An 18,740-nucleotide genomic window follows, 5' to 3' on the forward strand; every position below is an offset into this window, starting at 1 on the left:
CGCGTTACCTAGGGAGGTGGTGTAATCCTCTTCCTTAGAAGTTTTTAAGGTCAGGCTTGACAAAGCCCTGGCTGGGATGATTTAGTTGGGATTGGTCCTGCTCTGGGCAGGGGGTTGGACTAGATGGCCTCCAGAGGTCCCTTCCAACTCTGTTATTCTATGATTCTATTATTTCTATGAACTCCTCTCTGAGCAAGGTGGCGATTAACTTTCCTGGGCCTTTAGAGCCCGAGCCTTTCTCTAACATTTCCTTTTTTAAATTTCAAGTGGGGTATTTTGATCATCTGACTAAAGCACTGGCTGGCAACCCCTGTGGCATCACTCCTGTGGCTCTGCATGCCATTTGAACAACTGAAAACAGGGTTCAGTACAGTATTTCCCTCATCTTGACTTGTTTTAATTACAAAAACTTCGGAGTAGAGTGGGAAGAACTGGACTTTAGGCTTGTGTTTCAGCATGGGGTGGATACTTGGAAGTAAAAATAAACATTTAAATGAAAATCTACCATCAGTGCTTGGAAGTCCTTTTTGTCACTGAAAGAGCAAAACTGGCAGTCCACAGGATAAGGACTGTGCCTCACAAAACATTAACTTTCAAGTAAAGAGTTTGAGCTTGATTATCCACTGGCCTACTCGTTTTATGTGGGTGTGACTCCATGGCTTTGATAGAATTAGGCCCCCTTACCTGCTACACAGCAAGAGACTATTCATGGAATCTGCCAATAAAACCAAAGCAGCACTCTCCAGGCAACTGCTCTGCTCCTTTTTTCAATTTCCTGTAAGTACACAGCTTTGTACTTCAGATAATAGAAGACAAGCTTTGGTGAGAAGATTCAGCCTTCAAGCTTGGGGGGGTTTCTTGGTAAATCCAAGTTTACAAAACATCTTTTGTTTTTGCATTGCTCCCTCTTGTGGAAACTTTGAGGGCTTACAAAACAAATGTGCATATATTCTTGCAGGAGATAAAATTTCTTAAGCCTCTGAGGGCAGTGGCTCTTAACCTTTCCAGACTAATGTACACTTTTTAGGAGTCTGATTTGTTTTGCGTACCCCAAGTTTCACCTCACTTAAAAACTACTTGCTTACAAAAATACATAAAAGACATAAAAATTTGAAAGTGTCACAGTGCACTATTACCAAAAAATTGCTTACTTTCTCATTTTTATCATTTGGAATATAAATATAGTACTTGCATTTCAATGTATAGTATATTGAGCAATATAAACAAGTAATTGTCTATATGAAATTGTGGTTTGTATTGACTTCGCTAGTGCTTTTTATGTAGCCTGGTGTAAAACTAGGCAGATATCTAGATGAGTTGATGTACTTCATGGAAGACCTCTGCATGCCCCCAGCGATATGCGTACCCCTAGTTGTCTTAGGGAATATATTGAAAAACTCTTACTTCTAAGCCTAGCTCTGTCGGCAGGATCCAGAGCTGCCACAGGCTCAGAAACCCGGGACGGTATGCTAATTCCAGCTTTATTCACAGCCCGGACTCGAAATATATAGGAGCGACCTTCTATCAAACCCGTGACAGGGAAACGAGCAAACTTCACCGGAGTCTCATTGCACTGGGACCAGTGAGTGGTGCCAACCTCACATCTGAAAAAACAAAAATGTCAAGAAATATTGAAGAGGGAAAGAGAAAGAGAACTCTGAGCACACACCCCTAATACTCCAAACAGCTGTTCATGTACATTGTTGATCCTACCAGCCTGCCTAGCAGCTTCACATCTTGCCAACATAAAAACACCCTCACAAAGCGCTAAGGGCTCAAGTGCCTTATGTGAATGCTGGCATTAAATCCCCTGCAGCTGCATTGCTTCTTTCCTGAGATAGAGAAAAAGAAACGTAACGCTATTCACTGATTAAACACTTTAAAGTGTGCCTCAGGATTTTCAATGAGAGTTTCAGATTCAGCATGGGAAATGAAACACACAACTCCCCTTCCTGTTTATAGGTGATGAACTCCTCTGCCTTTGCACTGAAAATTTACATCCTCTACTGAACATCCAGCAAATATAATTGGCTTCATGGGACATAAAAACATATGCTGTGTGTTCTGTGACAAGATGGATAGACCCCACACAGCAGCTAGATGGGATAGGGTAAAAAACCCTCTAGCATATAGTCAGACATGACAGCACATTGAGTGCTGCCAGGATTATCAAGGGAGGCAGTGACTGCAAGCAGTGCATAGCAAGACTTAGTTGTCCAGCAGTAGTTCCATGGCAAAATGCTGGTGAGCCTACCAGGCAGCAATAACCTGAGTCTCTGGGGAAGAGAAATGTAATTCACAGCAGGGAAGGTGTTCAGGAGAGGCTGAGGATTTTTGGAAGCCAGGCTGGTGATCTAATTAATTTGTTTCCTGCTATGCACATTAAAGCTGAAAGAAACTCTGCACTTCTCTCATTCTTGAACTATGGGCTGAAGGAACCTTTTTTCCTTGTGGGGAATCAGTTATGGAAAAGCCAGTTTGTCTCATTAGAAACCCAGCAATGCAGGTTCATTTTGTCTTATCTGTCACTGCTGTAGCCAGCCCATCTGTACTCATGATATATAACAAGACAAAGCTCTATCTTCACTGGCCTCCCAGTTTCTAGGAACATGATAAATAAGAAGATAAACTAGCAGCTCCATTAACATTTTTGTTACCTCTGAAATAACCAAAAGAATATGTGATTGAATTGAACTTATTGATATACTTAGACCTGCCCCACAGTCTAGATCTCTCATTATAAATCCTTATACACACTTCTGAATAAGCAACATTCAATCACTGATTAGTGTTGCCAACTCTCATGATTTTATCAGGAGTCTTACAATATTTGGTGTATTCCGTAAAGCCCTACTCCTGGAATCCTGTGATTACATGCCAGAATACATGGGTGGCTGGGTGAGGCAGAAGCAGACACAGGTTGAAGCGGGGACTGGCTAGTGTGGAAACAGGGACGAGCTACAGCAGGAGCATAGGCAGGCTGTCAGAATTACTAGGCAATGAGAATGCTCCTAGCCAGGTAATAATGTTGAACAGAGTGGCGAGACTGCCTCGCTTAGGAGCTTATGTACCTGCTTTGGAATCACGTGGGTTGTTCCTCACTGTGGATTGGCTGAACCCTGGTCGAATGGCATGGGCCCTATCACAAGACCTGCAGCAAATTGCCTCTGATGACTCATCACGCTCTCTGGATCAGGGATGACTTAGGTTTAAACAGGCTCTGGGGTAACTCAGAAATGACTCATCACATTATGTGAGCATCTCAGCTTTCATTCTTTTAAAAAGTAATTTGCAGAGAAAAGATTGGCAACCTGGTCTGAGCGCACCCCAAAGGTTCAGAAACCAAGAGGCAAATACAAAGAACTCAGCATGTATTATCTGAAAGCCAATATAATGATTTTTTGGTGCTTGACATGATTTTTGAATACTTGGGGTTGGCAATACTGCAGAAGGAATCCCAGGCTGACACATTAAGGGCCTGATTCTGCAAATTACCCAGGACTGTCTGCATGGTACTGAGGACTCGACTCCCACCAAAATCAGGGGGAGTACAGGGTAAGGAGCAACTCACAAGATTATTTCCTAAATAATTAAGGGCCCAATCCAACTCCCACTAAACTTAGTGGAAATAAAATTAGGCCCTAGGAGTCTGAATCTGAAACAGAAAAGCAGCATTTGTAGCTATCAAGAAGAGCTACAAATGACGATATCACATTTTATGCCACTAAATTATTATTAGGCTGTTTAATAACAATGATCAGCAATACAGTAGTAGCTGTTACTCTGAAACCTGTAGTAGGTATAGTTTGACATAAATACTGACTTATCAATAAAGTATCCGAGGATGGGACTTCCTCCATCAACAGCAGGTTGTTTCCATGAGACGATGACATAATCTTTGTTAGCATCCAAGCACTCCACATCCAGTGGTGAAGCTGGGGCTCCTGGCATTTCAGCATCTGCATCTATGAAGATGGAGATTTACATTTTTAAATCTGAGTCACAGTTTTTTCAAGTTTCAGAGTAGCAGCCATGTTAGTCTGTATCCACAAAAAGAAAAGGAGTACTTGTGGCACCTTAGAGACTAACAAATTTATTTGAGCATAAGCTTTTGTGAGCTACAGCTCACTGGTTACTCTTTAAGAGCCAAGCTTTGTTCCCATTGAAACCAATGAAAGTTTTACCACTCACTTCAGTGGGACCAGGATTGGGTCCTATGTCTTCCTTATTATTATAGATTTGTTTTTCTTTTATCAATATTTACTAACACCCAGTGATCGAGGCCCTCTAAAACAAACCAAATCAGGAATCTTGCATCTTGATTAAGATGCTGCCATACTTCAAGTGAAACCTATTGAGTGATTAAATGTCATCCTGTTGCTTTATTGAAGTAAAATATCAAACTCTATTCTCTTAGCACTGGACAGTAGCTCAGGCAATATTGTTTGGATCTAGAGTGTTGTAGTTTTCAAGGACAAAAAGTGATACAGTACACTTTTGTGAGCTCACTGACATGTTTTATGATGAAATTACAAGTTGATGAAATGTTATTAGGTCTCAGACCCCCCACCCCACCCCCAACCCCAGCTACAGCTGGGGAGACAGAGTGCCCCCCTTAAAAAGTATGGTTTTAACCAGGCCGCCCCTGGAAACAATCATCTTCATGAAATGCTTGTTTGCTAGACTCCTGAACTTGGGGGGTGCAGGAGAGGATGTATTTTGTAAGGACACACAATTCTACTTTAGATGGATGAACTGTGGTGTGTTATCTAGGAAGGATAACAGAAACATTGATGGATTCCATAAGAAGGCTGGATAAAATAAATAACCAGAAACCAATCCCAAACTCAGTCCAAGCCATTCTTTGAAATTTGAAAACTTCTGAATGAAAACTTTTTCATTCAAAAAGTGAATATAAATGGCAATTTCTTATTTCCTTTCTCATTTTTAAACCCCCCCGCCCCCCGCCCCCTCCCTTCATTCCTTGATCTAGCTGGGCTTGTAAGAAAAGCTATTCTTGTAGGATATTCAGTCCACTAAGAGGTAGGAATCACTGGGCCTGGCATAAGAAAACTTATTCTCTTGAGCTTTCCAGCCCAAATTTTTCAGACTGAAGGCAGGGTCGGATAAACCTTTTGTGGGCCCAGTGTCAAACATATTTGTGGGCCCCATGGCGGCAATGAGGCATGGCGTGGGGAGACAGGAGGGGTCAGTCCCGGAGTGAAGGGCTGGTTGGGGACAACTGGGCCCAGCCCAGCATGAGGGCACCGTTTACAAACTGGCAGCCACCAGACGCACACTGGCCTGCCTGGCCCTGTGCTGCCAGTGCGCCCCTTCCCCTCAGGGGCGGGCTTGTGCCACATACCACATCGCATTCCCGCCCAGTGCCTCCCTGCCCCCTATGCCCAGTGCCCACATACCCAGACCCACCCAACAAGCCCCTATATCCGGCGCCCCCCCACCCAGAAACCTCCTCCCCACAGACCCCCCCAACACAACTGCACAGCACCTTGCAAACCTCCACCACCACGCCCAGCATCCCCCCATCCACAGACCCCCCCCAGTGCCCCACCCACAGCCCCACCACCACAACTGCACAGCACCCAACATAGACTCCCCCACAGCCCAGTGTCACAAAACACACAGACCTCCTCCACCTCCCACTGCCCAGCACCCCCCCACAGGTCCCCCTATGCCCTGCACCCCAAAACACACAACCATCCCCCACTGCCCACGCCCCCCTCACAGACTCCCCACTACCTAGTGTCCCAAAATACACAAACCTCCTGCACCCATCCACTGCCCAGCCACAGGCCCCAGAGACCCACTCCCCTGTGCCCTGCCCCCTGGCCGCACTCACCGGCCCTGCTGGAGGTGACCGAGTCTGCTGGGCTGAATCAGCAGTGCAGCCAGGGCCCGTCCCGGGGCGGGGAGCGTTCTGGCCCCTCAGGAGCAGTGCGATCAGCCAGGCCGCAACAGGAGTGGGCCTGTCCAGGCCGGGCACCCTCAGGACCCACTTGCCTGACAGAGCCCAGCCAAGCCCCCCCACTCTACTCCCCCAGCTGGCAGAGACCAGACCAGCCTCTGCACCGGTCCCAGGTGGGCAGGTGGTGCCCCACAGGTGGTGGATAGCAGAGACAGCTCGGAGCTGGAGCCGCACTGGGGAGCTAGGTAGACCCGTGGGACGTAACTCCTGAGAGCTCACCTGGCCTGGCCACGCCCACCAGCCAGCAGCCCTGCCCAGCCCACATGGCAGAGCCTGGGTGCTGGGCAGCAAGACCTGGGTGTTAGACTGCCCTGGGCAAGGGGCCAGACCCAGCCATGTGGATGGGTTAGATAGGTCTGTAATGAGTCCCTTCCCAGTATGGACCTGGCGCCCCTGTGCCTTTGGTGCCATTGTAAACTCCGAACTGACTGAAGGGGTTTGATTCTGGTCTCACTTCCACTGGTGTGAATCAGGAGTAAATACACTGAAGTCAACAGTGCAAATCCAGAATAAATGGGAGGACATTTAGGCACAAGGAATTCAGATAATCACAAGGATGCTTATCAAGAAAGACCCTTTGAGGTCTATCTATTAGTACTTTAGACAGACTCATTTTGGAAAATAAATTGAAGGGTATATATGTACTTCCTGTCAAATGTTTGTTAAAGTCTGGGCCTATGTGTCAGAGGAGCCCTGATTTTGATTCTGTCGAGTCTGTTTTTAGGAAAACCTTATCTAAAACTTTAAATGCTGAAGTGCAGTGCTAGGTATAGGGGGTCTGAAATTGTTTATGTAACTGTATCCTCATTTGTGGGACATGACTTGTTTGTGTAGCTGTATGTTTATTAGCATATTTGTGGGGAAAATAAACATTTTGTAACCTTTCCAAGAAGTCCATGTGACAGGTTTTCATAGAAGAGGCATTGTTTCTTTCTAGATCAACATCAACTTGTCCAATTACTCCTGGCATTTTCCCAGTCCTATTGTGAGCTACTTCACAGGACAGGGGCATGGGTTAGGGCTAGACAAAAAGGAGCCTCACACTTGAAGGAAAACAGTACATCTCTGCTAAGTAAACATTTTTTACACTATCTAGAATCAAAAGTTTTACAACTGCTGGATCCGAGGGTATTATAGCATTTTATATCATTCATTATAATGATCTTATTTATAATAAGTTTCCAACCCTTATTCTTTCTAGCTCCAAAACAACAACACAAAAAGATTATTCAGCACTCTAAATTAAAGCTTTGGAAAAGACGATATTACACTGTATTTCCTTGCAGGTATTCCTTGTAATTCTGGAGGTTTTGGAACTATGCCAGTGTTACTGAGCCTGGCTTCTATATGATTTTTTTCCTGTTCTATCACAGCATTGGTGTTATCTTTAAAAACTACTATTTACACAATACATAATTCATTAAATATAACTCAATAATAAAAATTATTAATAGCAATAATAGTAAATCTTCAATGTACGTCTAGCGGTCAACATTTAAAAGCCTTTAATTGCCAATATTTACACATAGTTAGGGCACTGCCAAATTCACAGCCATGAAAAACATGTCACAGACCATGAAATCTGATCTCACCCCATGAAATCTGGACTTTTGTGTACTTTTGCCCTACCCTTCAGAGCTGGGCAACTGGAGAGCAGAAGCTGCTGGTCAGGCGCCCAGGTCTGAAGGCAGCACCACCACCGCCAGCAGCGCAGAAGTAAGGATGGCAGTATGGCTGCCACCATAACATGCCACCCTTACCTCTGTGCTGCTGCTGATGGGGTGCATCCTTCAGAGCTAGGCACTGGGCCGGCAGCCGCCACTCTCTGGCACTGAGCTCTGAAGGCAGTGCAGAAGAAAGGGTGGCAATACCACTGCACCCCTACAATAGCTTTGCAACCTCCTTTTTGGTTGGTACCCCCAGTCTGAGGAACAACTGAGTCTTAAGCGCTTTACATGTTTATATTTTGCTGGTTTTAAAAATACATACTCCTGGTTGTTACAACACCGTGAAATTTAAGATTTAAATATCTGAAACCATGAAATTCAAGATTTTTAAAATGCTACGACCATGAAATTTACAAAAATGGACCTTGAATTTGGTAGGGCCTTACAAATAGTGGTATCTGAAGTACGACACTTCCTCTCCAGTAGTTAGATTAGGAAATAACTGTGGTAAAACTCCCACTGATTTCAATGGGGCCAGAATTTGAACCCTACTGCCTGTTAGCAAATGCTGACTTGTTAATGGTGACCACTGTACAGTAGTATAGAAGGCTCACAAAACACTTCAGAACCTTTACTAATGCACTTACAATAGAGGCCTGACCCTCACAAGTTGGGGGCCTCTAGATGGGGATTTTTATAAGGGCAACCACTTCAGAGTAAATACGGCAGCTGATGAACTGTATGTAGCATCATTACACAACTGTTTAGGACAGGAAGTGAAGTATGTATTATCCAATTGAAACTGTAGGGGGAATTTAAATAAGTGAGACTGTAATTCACCTAATTTGAATTTGCCAAGATACCAAAGCTACATCCATACTCTTGCAAAAAGTGCTATGTGACCTTTAATGGTCACAATTGGTTAAGACCTAAATTCTCTGTCTCATCCAAGAGATGCAATAGTAACAAAAATGATAATTTATGTATATACCAACACAACTTTTGATATGTCTGTTCCCATCGTTCTACTTTGTTGTGCGGTCACAAACAAACATTTTGATGGCTTCTTTCTACAATTTATGAGCACGACTGCTTTAGTCATGATCTCCAAGCAGGCTGTAATCTGCATATCGCCAGGTTCTGCTATATTTGGCAAAGTGGCGCCATTCTGGGCATGTTCAGAGAGCCAAGAATTCCCAGAGCCTTTAGGATTAGCATTACACACTTCAGCTGCCTTTAGCAGCTGAGACAGATATAGAATCAGTGCATGGACCAGTGAAATTTGATAATCAAGGCTCTTTTTAAAGGGACATTCTCTCTAAGAGAAAATCTAGGAAGTTTATCAATGTACAAGAATATAAAACCAAGACAGAAAACTAATCTTTTAGTGGGTTTTGAATTGTAAATAAACTTCTACACTTTACTTGCCTCCTAAACTTGCTAATGTACATTAACTTATTACACTGTCTGTTAAAGAGAGCCAGAGAGTTATTGTACAGAATCTTAGTCAAAACAATGGGCTGTAGTTAGCAACAAAATGGCCAAAATAATACATTCATAATTTGTTACATGGGTTTCTCCTCTTTATCATTAGTGCTCATCACTGTCCACAGGCTACTATGGTCAAAGGGTTGTATAACTGCATCAGTGAATTTCTTCATATGAATAATGGTGCTATCACAGAGGTGGGCAAACTATGGCCCGCAGGCCACATCTGGCCCGCGGGACCCTCCTGCCCCTGAGCTCCTGGCCCGGGAGGCTAGCCCCCGGCCCCTCTCCCCTGCTGTTCTCCCTCCCCTGCAGCCTCAGCGCGCTGCGTCGCTGGGGCAATGCTCTGGGCGGCCGGGCAGCACCGTTGCAGAGCCGCGGCCTGACCCGGTGCTCTGGGCGGCGTGGCTGTAGCACCACCAGCCATCAGTGCTCCAGGCAGCGCGGTAAGGGGGCAGGGAGCAGTGGGGGGTTGGATAGGGGGCAGGGAAGTTCGGGGTGGTGGTCAGGGGGTGGGGGTGTGGATGAGGTTGGGGTGGTCAGAGGGCGAGGAACAGGGGCGGGGTCCCGGGGGGGCAGTCAGGAATGGGGGGGGGATTGGATGGGGTGGCAGTGTGCAGTCAGGGGTGGGGGTGGTCAGGGGACAGGGAGGAGGGTGTGGTGGATGGGGCAGGAGTTCCGGGGGAGCCATCAGGAGGCGAGAAGTTGGGGGGTCAGATAGAAGGCGGGGACCAGGCCACGCCTGGCTGTCTGGGGAGACACAGCCTCCCCTAACTGTCCCTCCACAAAATTTTGGAAACCCAATGTGGCCCTCAGGCCAAAAAGTTTGCCCACCCCTGTGCTATCAGGAGGGTCCAAAGACCCTCAAATACATGGCGTTACCACCCAGATATGAGGAATCTTATCAAGTTTTCCATACGACAATAATGGGAAATTATAATGCTAAACAACTGACATTTCTTCAGTGTCACAGCATTTTGTCCATGTTTATTAACAAGCTCTTTAAAAGCATCTCACAGTTTTCAATAGTTACACTGTTTTCATTTGAAAAAAAAAGCTGAAATTAATGAGATTGATTTCTCCTCACTTTGTTTAGTTATCCTGCTTTCTTCATAGGGTAACATCACCAGATCTTACCTTGAACAAAGACATAAGCACTGTATTGTTCATAGTAGTCCCCCATGATCACACGAAGAGTGTAAAGACCTTCATCCTCCTTGTTAGCATGAGCAAGGGTTAACGTAGCCCGCTCCCCACTCCAATGCATCTGGACCCACTTGGATGGTGTAATAAGAACACCTAGAAATTAGAGAGTTCTATAATGAGAGATGACTGAATTGAATCTATTCCTAAATACAATGAAACCTGTACAAGAGATCATCCTTACTAGACAACTTCCTGTCCTAAAAGAGAATCACAAAAGTATCCTTAATTCTTCTCTCATACCAATTTTACACTGACTTTAGTGATCTAATTCCATTAAGCAACTCATTTTTCTCAGTCTCTGGAGTGATCAGTAAAGAGAGATTTCAGCATATCAATGAATAACAAAAGTCACAAGCACTGAATGGCTATATAAATACTACAGCTGGTTGAAATGTTTCAGATTTAAAAATATTGAAAAGAAATGGGAAAAATTCAAAAATATTTTCCCAAACTTTTCCCCACATTTTTGACCAACTGTAGAGCTAATTGAAATTTTTTGCATTTCAAAATGTTGCCATTTTAAAAAAAAATTTTAAAAGGGAAAATTTTGAAAAAAAATCGTTAACATTTCCCTCTCGTTTTTATACCATATCTTACAGCTATAATGTACCCTTATATTTCCTCTTTTCATTCTTCAATTGGATATGAAAGGGAATGAAGCTCTCTGTCAGACAAGTTTAAAATTCATCTTGTAATATGTGCTTACCATTCCTGTACCACTGGATCTCTGGGTGGAAGCGCTTAATGTCAGGATGAATGATAACCGTACAACCCAGACTCATTGTCTCTCCTTCTCTCCCAAAGGATACCTCAAACTTGTCAACAAAGTGGATTTCAAACTTGGAAGCATAGCCATGGGGGCTAACACCAACTGTGTAAAGAAAATTGTCTGATTAATTTTTTATCCTTTTGTAGTGATAAATGACAAAAACCAGCAAAAGCTACTGTATATAAATGGCACCTTCTATATTTTTATAGCAGATCCCGCACATTATTACTACATTGTCACAATAATAATAATAAAAACACCCCAAATCCCTCTTTCAAATCTTCCAAATACAGAGCTCCCAGCACCTTGCAGAAGCAGGTCCAATATATATTATTTAGGTGCACAGCATTGCTACAACTCCTCAAACTTCAATGTACTTATGTAAACCTTTAAAGTAATTCTCAATGTAAGGCCAGATCCTCAGCTGGTGTAAATCAGCATATCCCCATTAGTTTTGGTAGAGCTAGTTGGATACCAGCTGAGGATCTGGCCCACTGATTACTTATACCTAGAATACTTAACTTCAGGTTCTGACTATTTGATCTCTATTACTTGTCCTCCTGAAATCATGAAATCACAGAAGTTAGAGATGAACAAAAGCTATCAAGTCATCCAGTCCCTCCCATGAAGCCAATGCAAGACTGTCCTCTAATGTTTTATCCAGTCTAGTCTTACAGATTTCAAAGGATGAGGCTTCCACATCTTTGATCGTTTATATTCCAGATCTAAGTGTAATGCCAAAGGTATAAACACAAAGTATGTATCAGTATCTATCTCACTATTCCAACTGATAAGTACAGTAGACAGTTGTAAAATAAACAAAAATTGCTGTGGACACCAAGAGATAACCAGTTTATATCATACAAGGTCTGATTTTCAGACGTGCTGAGCATCTGCTGCTCTCACTAACTTCAACTGAAGTTGCGGCTGCTCAGAGCTTCTGAAAATCAGACCCATTTTGTTTCTAAACAGTGTCACCAAATAATCTCCTCAGTTGTTTTGTCACAATTTTAAAAGGATTAGGTCAGGCAAACACATTTTTTGAACTTACAGCTGAGAGGCATGGTAACAGTTCCAGCATGAAAATAACTTTCATCAAACTCTCCCTTATATCCTATAAAAAAGAGAACAACTCTAGTCACCAATTGCCTAGAAGTAATCAGCACTTTGAGCCATGTCAACAGAATTTTTAATGTGCCCCCTCAAAGAAAAATCAAAGGAAATATGTCCTGCAAACCTACTCTTTACCACAAGGGAAGCATAAGCTGAAAGTTCTCCTTTAACATTCATGGCAGAAGCTCGATACTGAGCGGTGTCTTCAAAATCACATCTGAAATGATGCAAATGATTAGGCAGGGCACCTAGTACTCTTTGACATTTCTAGGATCTATGTCTGATATCAAAACATCATTTTCTAAACATTATTTTCACAACGTAATATAGCAAATGGTTACTCAGTGTTGATTTAAATGCTTTTCTCTCTGATTCAGTTAACAAGGGACCTAAACCTTACTCAGGTAAAATTCCGATTGAAGTCAATATAAATTACACCCGATTAAACTTAGAAGGTCATTGATTTAAATGGATTTTGAAGCAGGCCATGAGTGAGGAGTGCAGGATGGGTCCTTATGAGATTTTTTGAAAGTACAAGCCTCCTTTACTCATTAACTAGAAGAAGTGAATTGGTCTTAAAAGTAAAATTTGCTTGAACCTTTACCTATCCTCCATAATGACTTGAACTTGAATGTTCATTATGCTTGGATTCACTTGTATGACTTGCTTATCTCCCTCCTTCATTCTCTTCAGCAACCAGCATGGCTGTGCTTTCTTACCTATAACTAAGGTTACATTTTAGTCATGGGTATTTTTAGTAAAAGTAATGGAGAGGTCCTGGGCAGTAAACAGAAATTCACGGCCCGTGACCTGACCATGATTTTTACTGTATACTCTGTACTAAAATTTGGGGTGGAGGGGCTGTTTGGGGGGCACCACAGGTGCTAGGGGAGGTGGCCCGGCGACCCCGCAGATGCTGGAGGGGGGGTGTTGGTGGAGCTGCAGCAGGCTTCCTACCTACCTCCTGAGAAGCAGCGACCTCCAGCTCCTAGCTCCATGTGCTGCCTCTGCTCCGCCCCAAGTCCCAGTTCTGCCGCTCCCATTGGCTGGGAACCACTGCCAATGTGAGCTGCAGGGGCGGTGCCTGCAGGCGGAGGCAGCATGTGGAGCTAGGAGCTGAGTGAGCAAAGTTCCTGTCGCCCTTCCGGGGAAGCCCCTCCCTCCCAGGTAAGCACTGTCCTGCACCCCAACCCCCAGCTCTGAGTCCCCCCCACACACCCAAACTCCTACTGCTGCGGGGGCCCCGAGACTGCCCCAGCAGCAGACAGTGCAACTGGCCCAGGGGCTGCCCGAACTGCTCAGGCCTCTCCCGGGCTATCCACATGGGCGTCTGCAGAAGTCACAGAATCCATGACTTCTGTGACCTCTGTGACAAACACAGAGTCTTACCTATAACTTCTCATTAGATCCCCATTCCTCTTTCCCTTCTTCAAACCCTTCAGTAGCACCTATTCCATCCATGCAAACATCCAATTAGTTCCCCAGTTCACCCTTCACACAACTTTACTGTCCAAACACCTATCATATTCCATCTGTTTTGTCCTTGTCTGTGCTGAATTCAAATGTCAAACTCTCTGGAGCACTTAGTCCAGAGAGCACAAAGTAGAATTCAGTAGAGGCCAGAGGCCAGCAGAAACTCTTCCAGAGCGATTGGAGAGCAGCAGGGAATTTAAAAGGATTCAGGGAATTAACTGAATGGTGGGGACAGGGAAGAGACTGAGTGGTTATTGAAGGGTCTGAGGCAGTGAAAGAAAGAAAAGTGGTCTTTATAGGGTTTCTTTGTTTCTTAATTCTTTAAACCTTTCCACAGGCTCCTAATTAAATTTCCTAACTAAAACTGTACCTTGCTGACATTTTTCTTCACAGTAGAACTTCACTACAGTTAAGCACAATTTTGTTTTGCCAGTCAAAGCATCTCAGTAAAGAATCTACTAAATTATACTCTGAAAAGTTTTGGGATGCAATCCTTAGGTCCTTACCTAGTATTTGGTTAGTACTCACTCAGCCCATACTCACACTGGGCCAAATGCTGAGCTACTTATTCCCTTTCTTGTCCACTTTTACTTAGTCCATACTCATGAACTCCCATTGACTTCAATGGAAACAAGATCAGACCCTACATTATTGTGAAGAAGGTGCTTGCTTCTCCCCTCACTAGTTTTTACATCAATACAACACCATTTAACCAAACTGATTCAGAGAAGAATCAGATCCAGTATTCCTTACAAATGGTTTGATACTGTGACATGCTAAATACTTTCAGCTTTCATTGGGAGGAGCTCAGCATTTTCCCAGATGTTGTACAGATGCCAAAGAGCCCAGGGAAGGTTCACTTTTATTCATTTGAGCAAATTCTCTGAATTTCACCTAGTACGATGTGCAAGGAGTGTGTGCGTGTTTCTTTAATTAACATACTAATACTTTTCTCCATTATGTGGATATGGAAAATAAAGATAAACAAATAAAAAACCTTGCCTAGATGTTCAAACAATTGTTTAAGATTCAAATAAGCTAGCACAAGAAATAAGAAATAAAGCTGAATTAAATATATAAACAGGTTAAAACCATTGGGAACATAATGTTGAAGACATAAGTATTTCTAACTGGTATTGTTAGTAAATATTAAGTTTCTCCAGGACTCAAATCCTAACTACTGGAGGAATAATCATTTTAAAATGTCTCTTTGAAGTTCAGGATGAGAATCAATGAGTAGAAGAAGTAGAAAAAAAAACAAAGGTACTTATTATTATCCCAGGGATGTTGTCCATGTTATTATATCCTGCAGAGAGATCTAATGTGGGACCTATGAGAACTGTTTGGTGAACTCTGTAAACTCCATTTTCAAATGTGAGAATCTTACTAGGATGTCCAAATCTTACATCTGTATGCTCTAATCAGCACTTAGGCACCTAAAGTAGGCACTTGAATGCTGAAGGCAGAACTGATCACTCAAGGAGCTCACATTACAAAGAGGTCTCCATGTTTCAATTTTTCTTGAATACAGGCAACAGCAAAAAATTTCCTATTTGGATGAGGAATATTGCTAAAACCCTTCTTATGTCTGTGTGCGTGGCGCCCAATGCTGTTTGTTTCTGTAAGACTAACGCCCACGATTTGTATTTGAAAATAGAGCTAAATAAATCATCAAATATTGTACTTGTCACAACTGTAAGCCTGCACAATATTATTTATCATGTTTATACTGTAAATGGGAGGAGAAGAAGGTGGCAGAGGTTATCAAAAGTAGCCCAAGTATTTATGACTCAACTATAAATTGAACTACAATCCAGCTATAATTCACTTAGGAAGACTTCAGAGTAACAGCCGTGTTAGTCTGTATTCGCAAAAAGAAAAGGGGTACTTGTGGCACCTTAGAGACTAACCAATTTATTTGAGCATGAGCTTTCGTGAGCTACAGCTCACTTCTGAAACCTGTCATTATGCAAGGCACTGCATTTAGCCGTATGGAGTGGAAATCTATCAACTGCATCCGATGAAGTGAGCTGTAGCTCACGAAAGCTCATGCTCAAATAAATTGGTTAGTCTCTAAGCTGCCACAAGTACTCCTTTTCTTTTTAGGAAGACTGCTTATCCTTGATAGATGAAAACCAGAGCTTCTTGCATTTTTAGGAGACACTATTCTGCTCAACTGTACCAATTTGGTGGCTCTTATCCCTCGACTCCCAAGAGACATGCACACACACACACACACACACGGCAGTGGTAAATCAACAGTAACATTTTTACTGAAATCATTTAATTATCTGGTACTCCCTTACTTGTTAATCTCCAGTGAGTGCATCCCATATCGACTTTCAATGATATACTTGCCAGGGTGAGTATGCACATTGATGGGCACATTGTTCTTGTACCTATGGAACAAAAAAATAGAATATAGTAATCTGAAGTGTAAATCATTTACAATAAAAGGGCAAATGCTTGGTATTGGTTACAATCTATACCATATTATTAATGAGTAGCAGAGCCACAAGTGAGATATTTCAGACCTCTATATATCAATGACAATAACAACTCTGTGGCTCCCTACACCACCATATATTCAGTCTAAAGCCTAGACTACACTTAAAACTTATGTTACCAATCTATGCTGGTATTAACCCCCAGGTAGACTCAGTTATACCCACAAAAAAGCCCTTCTTCCAGTATAGCTTATTTCATTTGGGAAACCAGTATAATAGTGTTTTTAAATCACTTTTGAAACAGATCAAGCCAAAGCTATCTCTGCTAATCAACCCTTATATTGAAAGTTGCCTTTCAAGTCTTCCTACTGTTGGGAATAACAGACATTACCCACACCAGCAAACTTATGGACAAAGGGTAAGTGTGGGGTTTTCAAAAATGCTTAAGTGAGTTACCATCACAAGTCCCATTAATTTTCAGTCTGATCTTCCTCTCAGTGCAAAGTCTAAGGAGATGGGTTTGGTGCAAAGGGCATTCCACAGGGATCGGGGGTGAAGGAGTCCTATCTCTCAGATTGTGTGCAACACCAGAGTTGTTTAATGGGCACTGTTGCCCTGCTATTCTAGTATCCTGTCTTACAGGGAACAATGATCAGAAGATCTACGTAACAGTGGATCCACCTGCCACCACTTCTTCCCTGGACTTGCTAGTGGTGCTTCCCAACTATATTGTGGAAGGGGACTGTTGCCCCCTTACTAACATTCAGTGGGGGTGTTTTAGTTGCTAGCTCCCAGTACTAAAAAGGGAGAAGGGTCAATGGGGAATCAGGACCCTGAGACTGACAGCTCCCAGGAAAAATGGGGAGAGGCCAGTGCTCCAGGTCAGCCTGAATGACAGAGCGGGCAGGCTAATCAGGGAGTCAGGAGGCCAGGGAGGTCCCGTCCTCCGTGTGAGCTGGATTTGCCTGGGTCAGGCAGAATGGAGATGAGCTAAGGAGAAAGCAGGGGCTAAGCTGGGTATCAGAGCTGTGCCAGATCCAAACGGACCAGAAAAGCAGCCCAGAGAGAGCAGACCCTGTCCTGGGAGCAGAGCTGCAGCTCCAAAGCCAAAGGCACGGCCCAGAGAGAGCAGACTTGCTCTGGGAGCAAAGCTGCAGCAACCAGAGCCAGAGGCGCCAGAAGAGCAGCCCAGGAAGCAGGTCAGAGCTGGGAGCAGAGTCACAGAAGCAGCCTGCAGAGCAGACCTGTCCTGGAAGCAGAGCTGTAGCAACCAGAGGCAGAGGGGCCAAAGAAGCAGCCCAGGGAGCTGGAGGCAGAGCAGCAGCTGTGCTGAGACCGAGTGGTGGAGCTGGGTGCAGTGAGCAGCTGGGGAGAGCGAGGGGGACCCTGGGCAGCAGGCCCAGCACAGGGAGACGCCTCAGCTAAGAGGCTCTGCAGGCCAGGCTTGGATCATAACCCCAGCAGGGCAGGGGCGACACTGGGAAGAAGGGTCCTACCACTTAGAGCCTGAGAGCGTGTGGCCACCACCAGAGCAAGTGTCCAACCCACAGCATCCCTGCAGCACAGCCAGGGCCTGAGAAGAAGGCCTGGGACTTACAAGGAAGAGACTGTGAACTGCCCTGACGTTCCAGAGACACTGTTTGTGATGTTCCCTGCCACAGAGCGGGGTGATGTGTTTCCTTTAACCTTTCCCATTTTTCCTTATTCTTTTTAAAATTAATTGTTGATTAAATAACTTGCATTTGCTTTAAATTGTATGTAATGGTCAGAGAAGTGCCCAGTGCAGAGAGAATACCCCGGAGTGGGGACCCCCTAGCCCCTGTCCTAGGTGACCACAGCAGGATTGGGGGTCGAGCCCCCCAGGAATCCTGGGCCCAGCCTTGTTGAGGTCAGGAGGACTCTGCCACACAGGAGAGTGGAAGGGGAGTCCTCAAGGGCAGGGAGGCCACTGGGTAAAGGAAGTGGGAGTGAGGACTCAGATCCTTTCGCTAGCCCACTTCACCGGGGTAGTGCAGAAGCCAGGAAAGTTCCCCACAGTAGCGGGACTATTCCCCCGCTTACAATTGCATGGGGATGTGCAGGGAGTCTATTGCATGGGGATGTGCATCTCTGACCACGTGCACTGGCTCCCCCGATAGTAACACATGAAATAAGGGACTTGACCCAGCAAGCTACCAGACACTGTGGCAGGGTTCTGAGCACCCACTGAAGTTTGTAGAAATTGAGGTCATTCAGTGCTCAGCACTGTGCAGGATCAAACCCTAAATGAGTTATACCAGTTTTTAGAATCCTTGCACTCCTTTTCTTTTCATAATCATGTCAGTGAAAAATAAATGATTACATTTTTGGCAGGTTTATATTTGTCTGCGTCACACTTTTGAAGGACCACTTGTTATTTCTGGAAAGTCAAATAATTCCAAAACAGCCACATCATTAGCAAATGTTGGATCTCAACCAGCCCACTACATTATGCACTAATAACTTTTACTTTCTACTGCAAGTCCCAAATATCCTTGGTTTTCCATATCTTCTTTCCAATGGAGCCAATAAAACTGCATCAGTTAATGAACCTGCATCACACTGTAAGGATT

The 18,740-nt window shown here is 44.0% G+C and overlaps 1 protein-coding gene across 1 annotated transcript in view; it reads right to left on the reverse strand.

Annotated features, from left to right (window-relative positions):
• Window positions 1–18,740, reverse strand: part of MYOM1 (myomesin 1) — a 108,438-nt gene that overhangs the window by 57,940 nt on the left and 31,758 nt on the right. Inside the window, exons 6-12 of the mRNA XM_084621441.1 lie at window positions 16,009–16,101; window positions 12,358–12,446; window positions 12,168–12,230; window positions 11,054–11,218; window positions 10,279–10,440; window positions 3,824–3,965; window positions 1,405–1,604 (exon numbers count right to left, since the gene is read on the reverse strand). Coding sequence (XP_084477567.1) covers window positions 1,405–1,604; window positions 3,824–3,965; window positions 10,279–10,440; window positions 11,054–11,218; window positions 12,168–12,230; window positions 12,358–12,446; window positions 16,009–16,101 — 914 coding nt within the window. The remainder of the gene's footprint in view (window positions 1–1,404; window positions 1,605–3,823; window positions 3,966–10,278; window positions 10,441–11,053; window positions 11,219–12,167; window positions 12,231–12,357; window positions 12,447–16,008; window positions 16,102–18,740) is intronic.

Source organism: Lepidochelys olivacea (assembly GCF_965140295.1).
Source record: "Lepidochelys olivacea isolate rLepOli2 genome assembly, chromosome: 2".
Taxonomy (NCBI): Eukaryota; Metazoa; Chordata; order Testudines; family Cheloniidae; genus Lepidochelys; species Lepidochelys olivacea.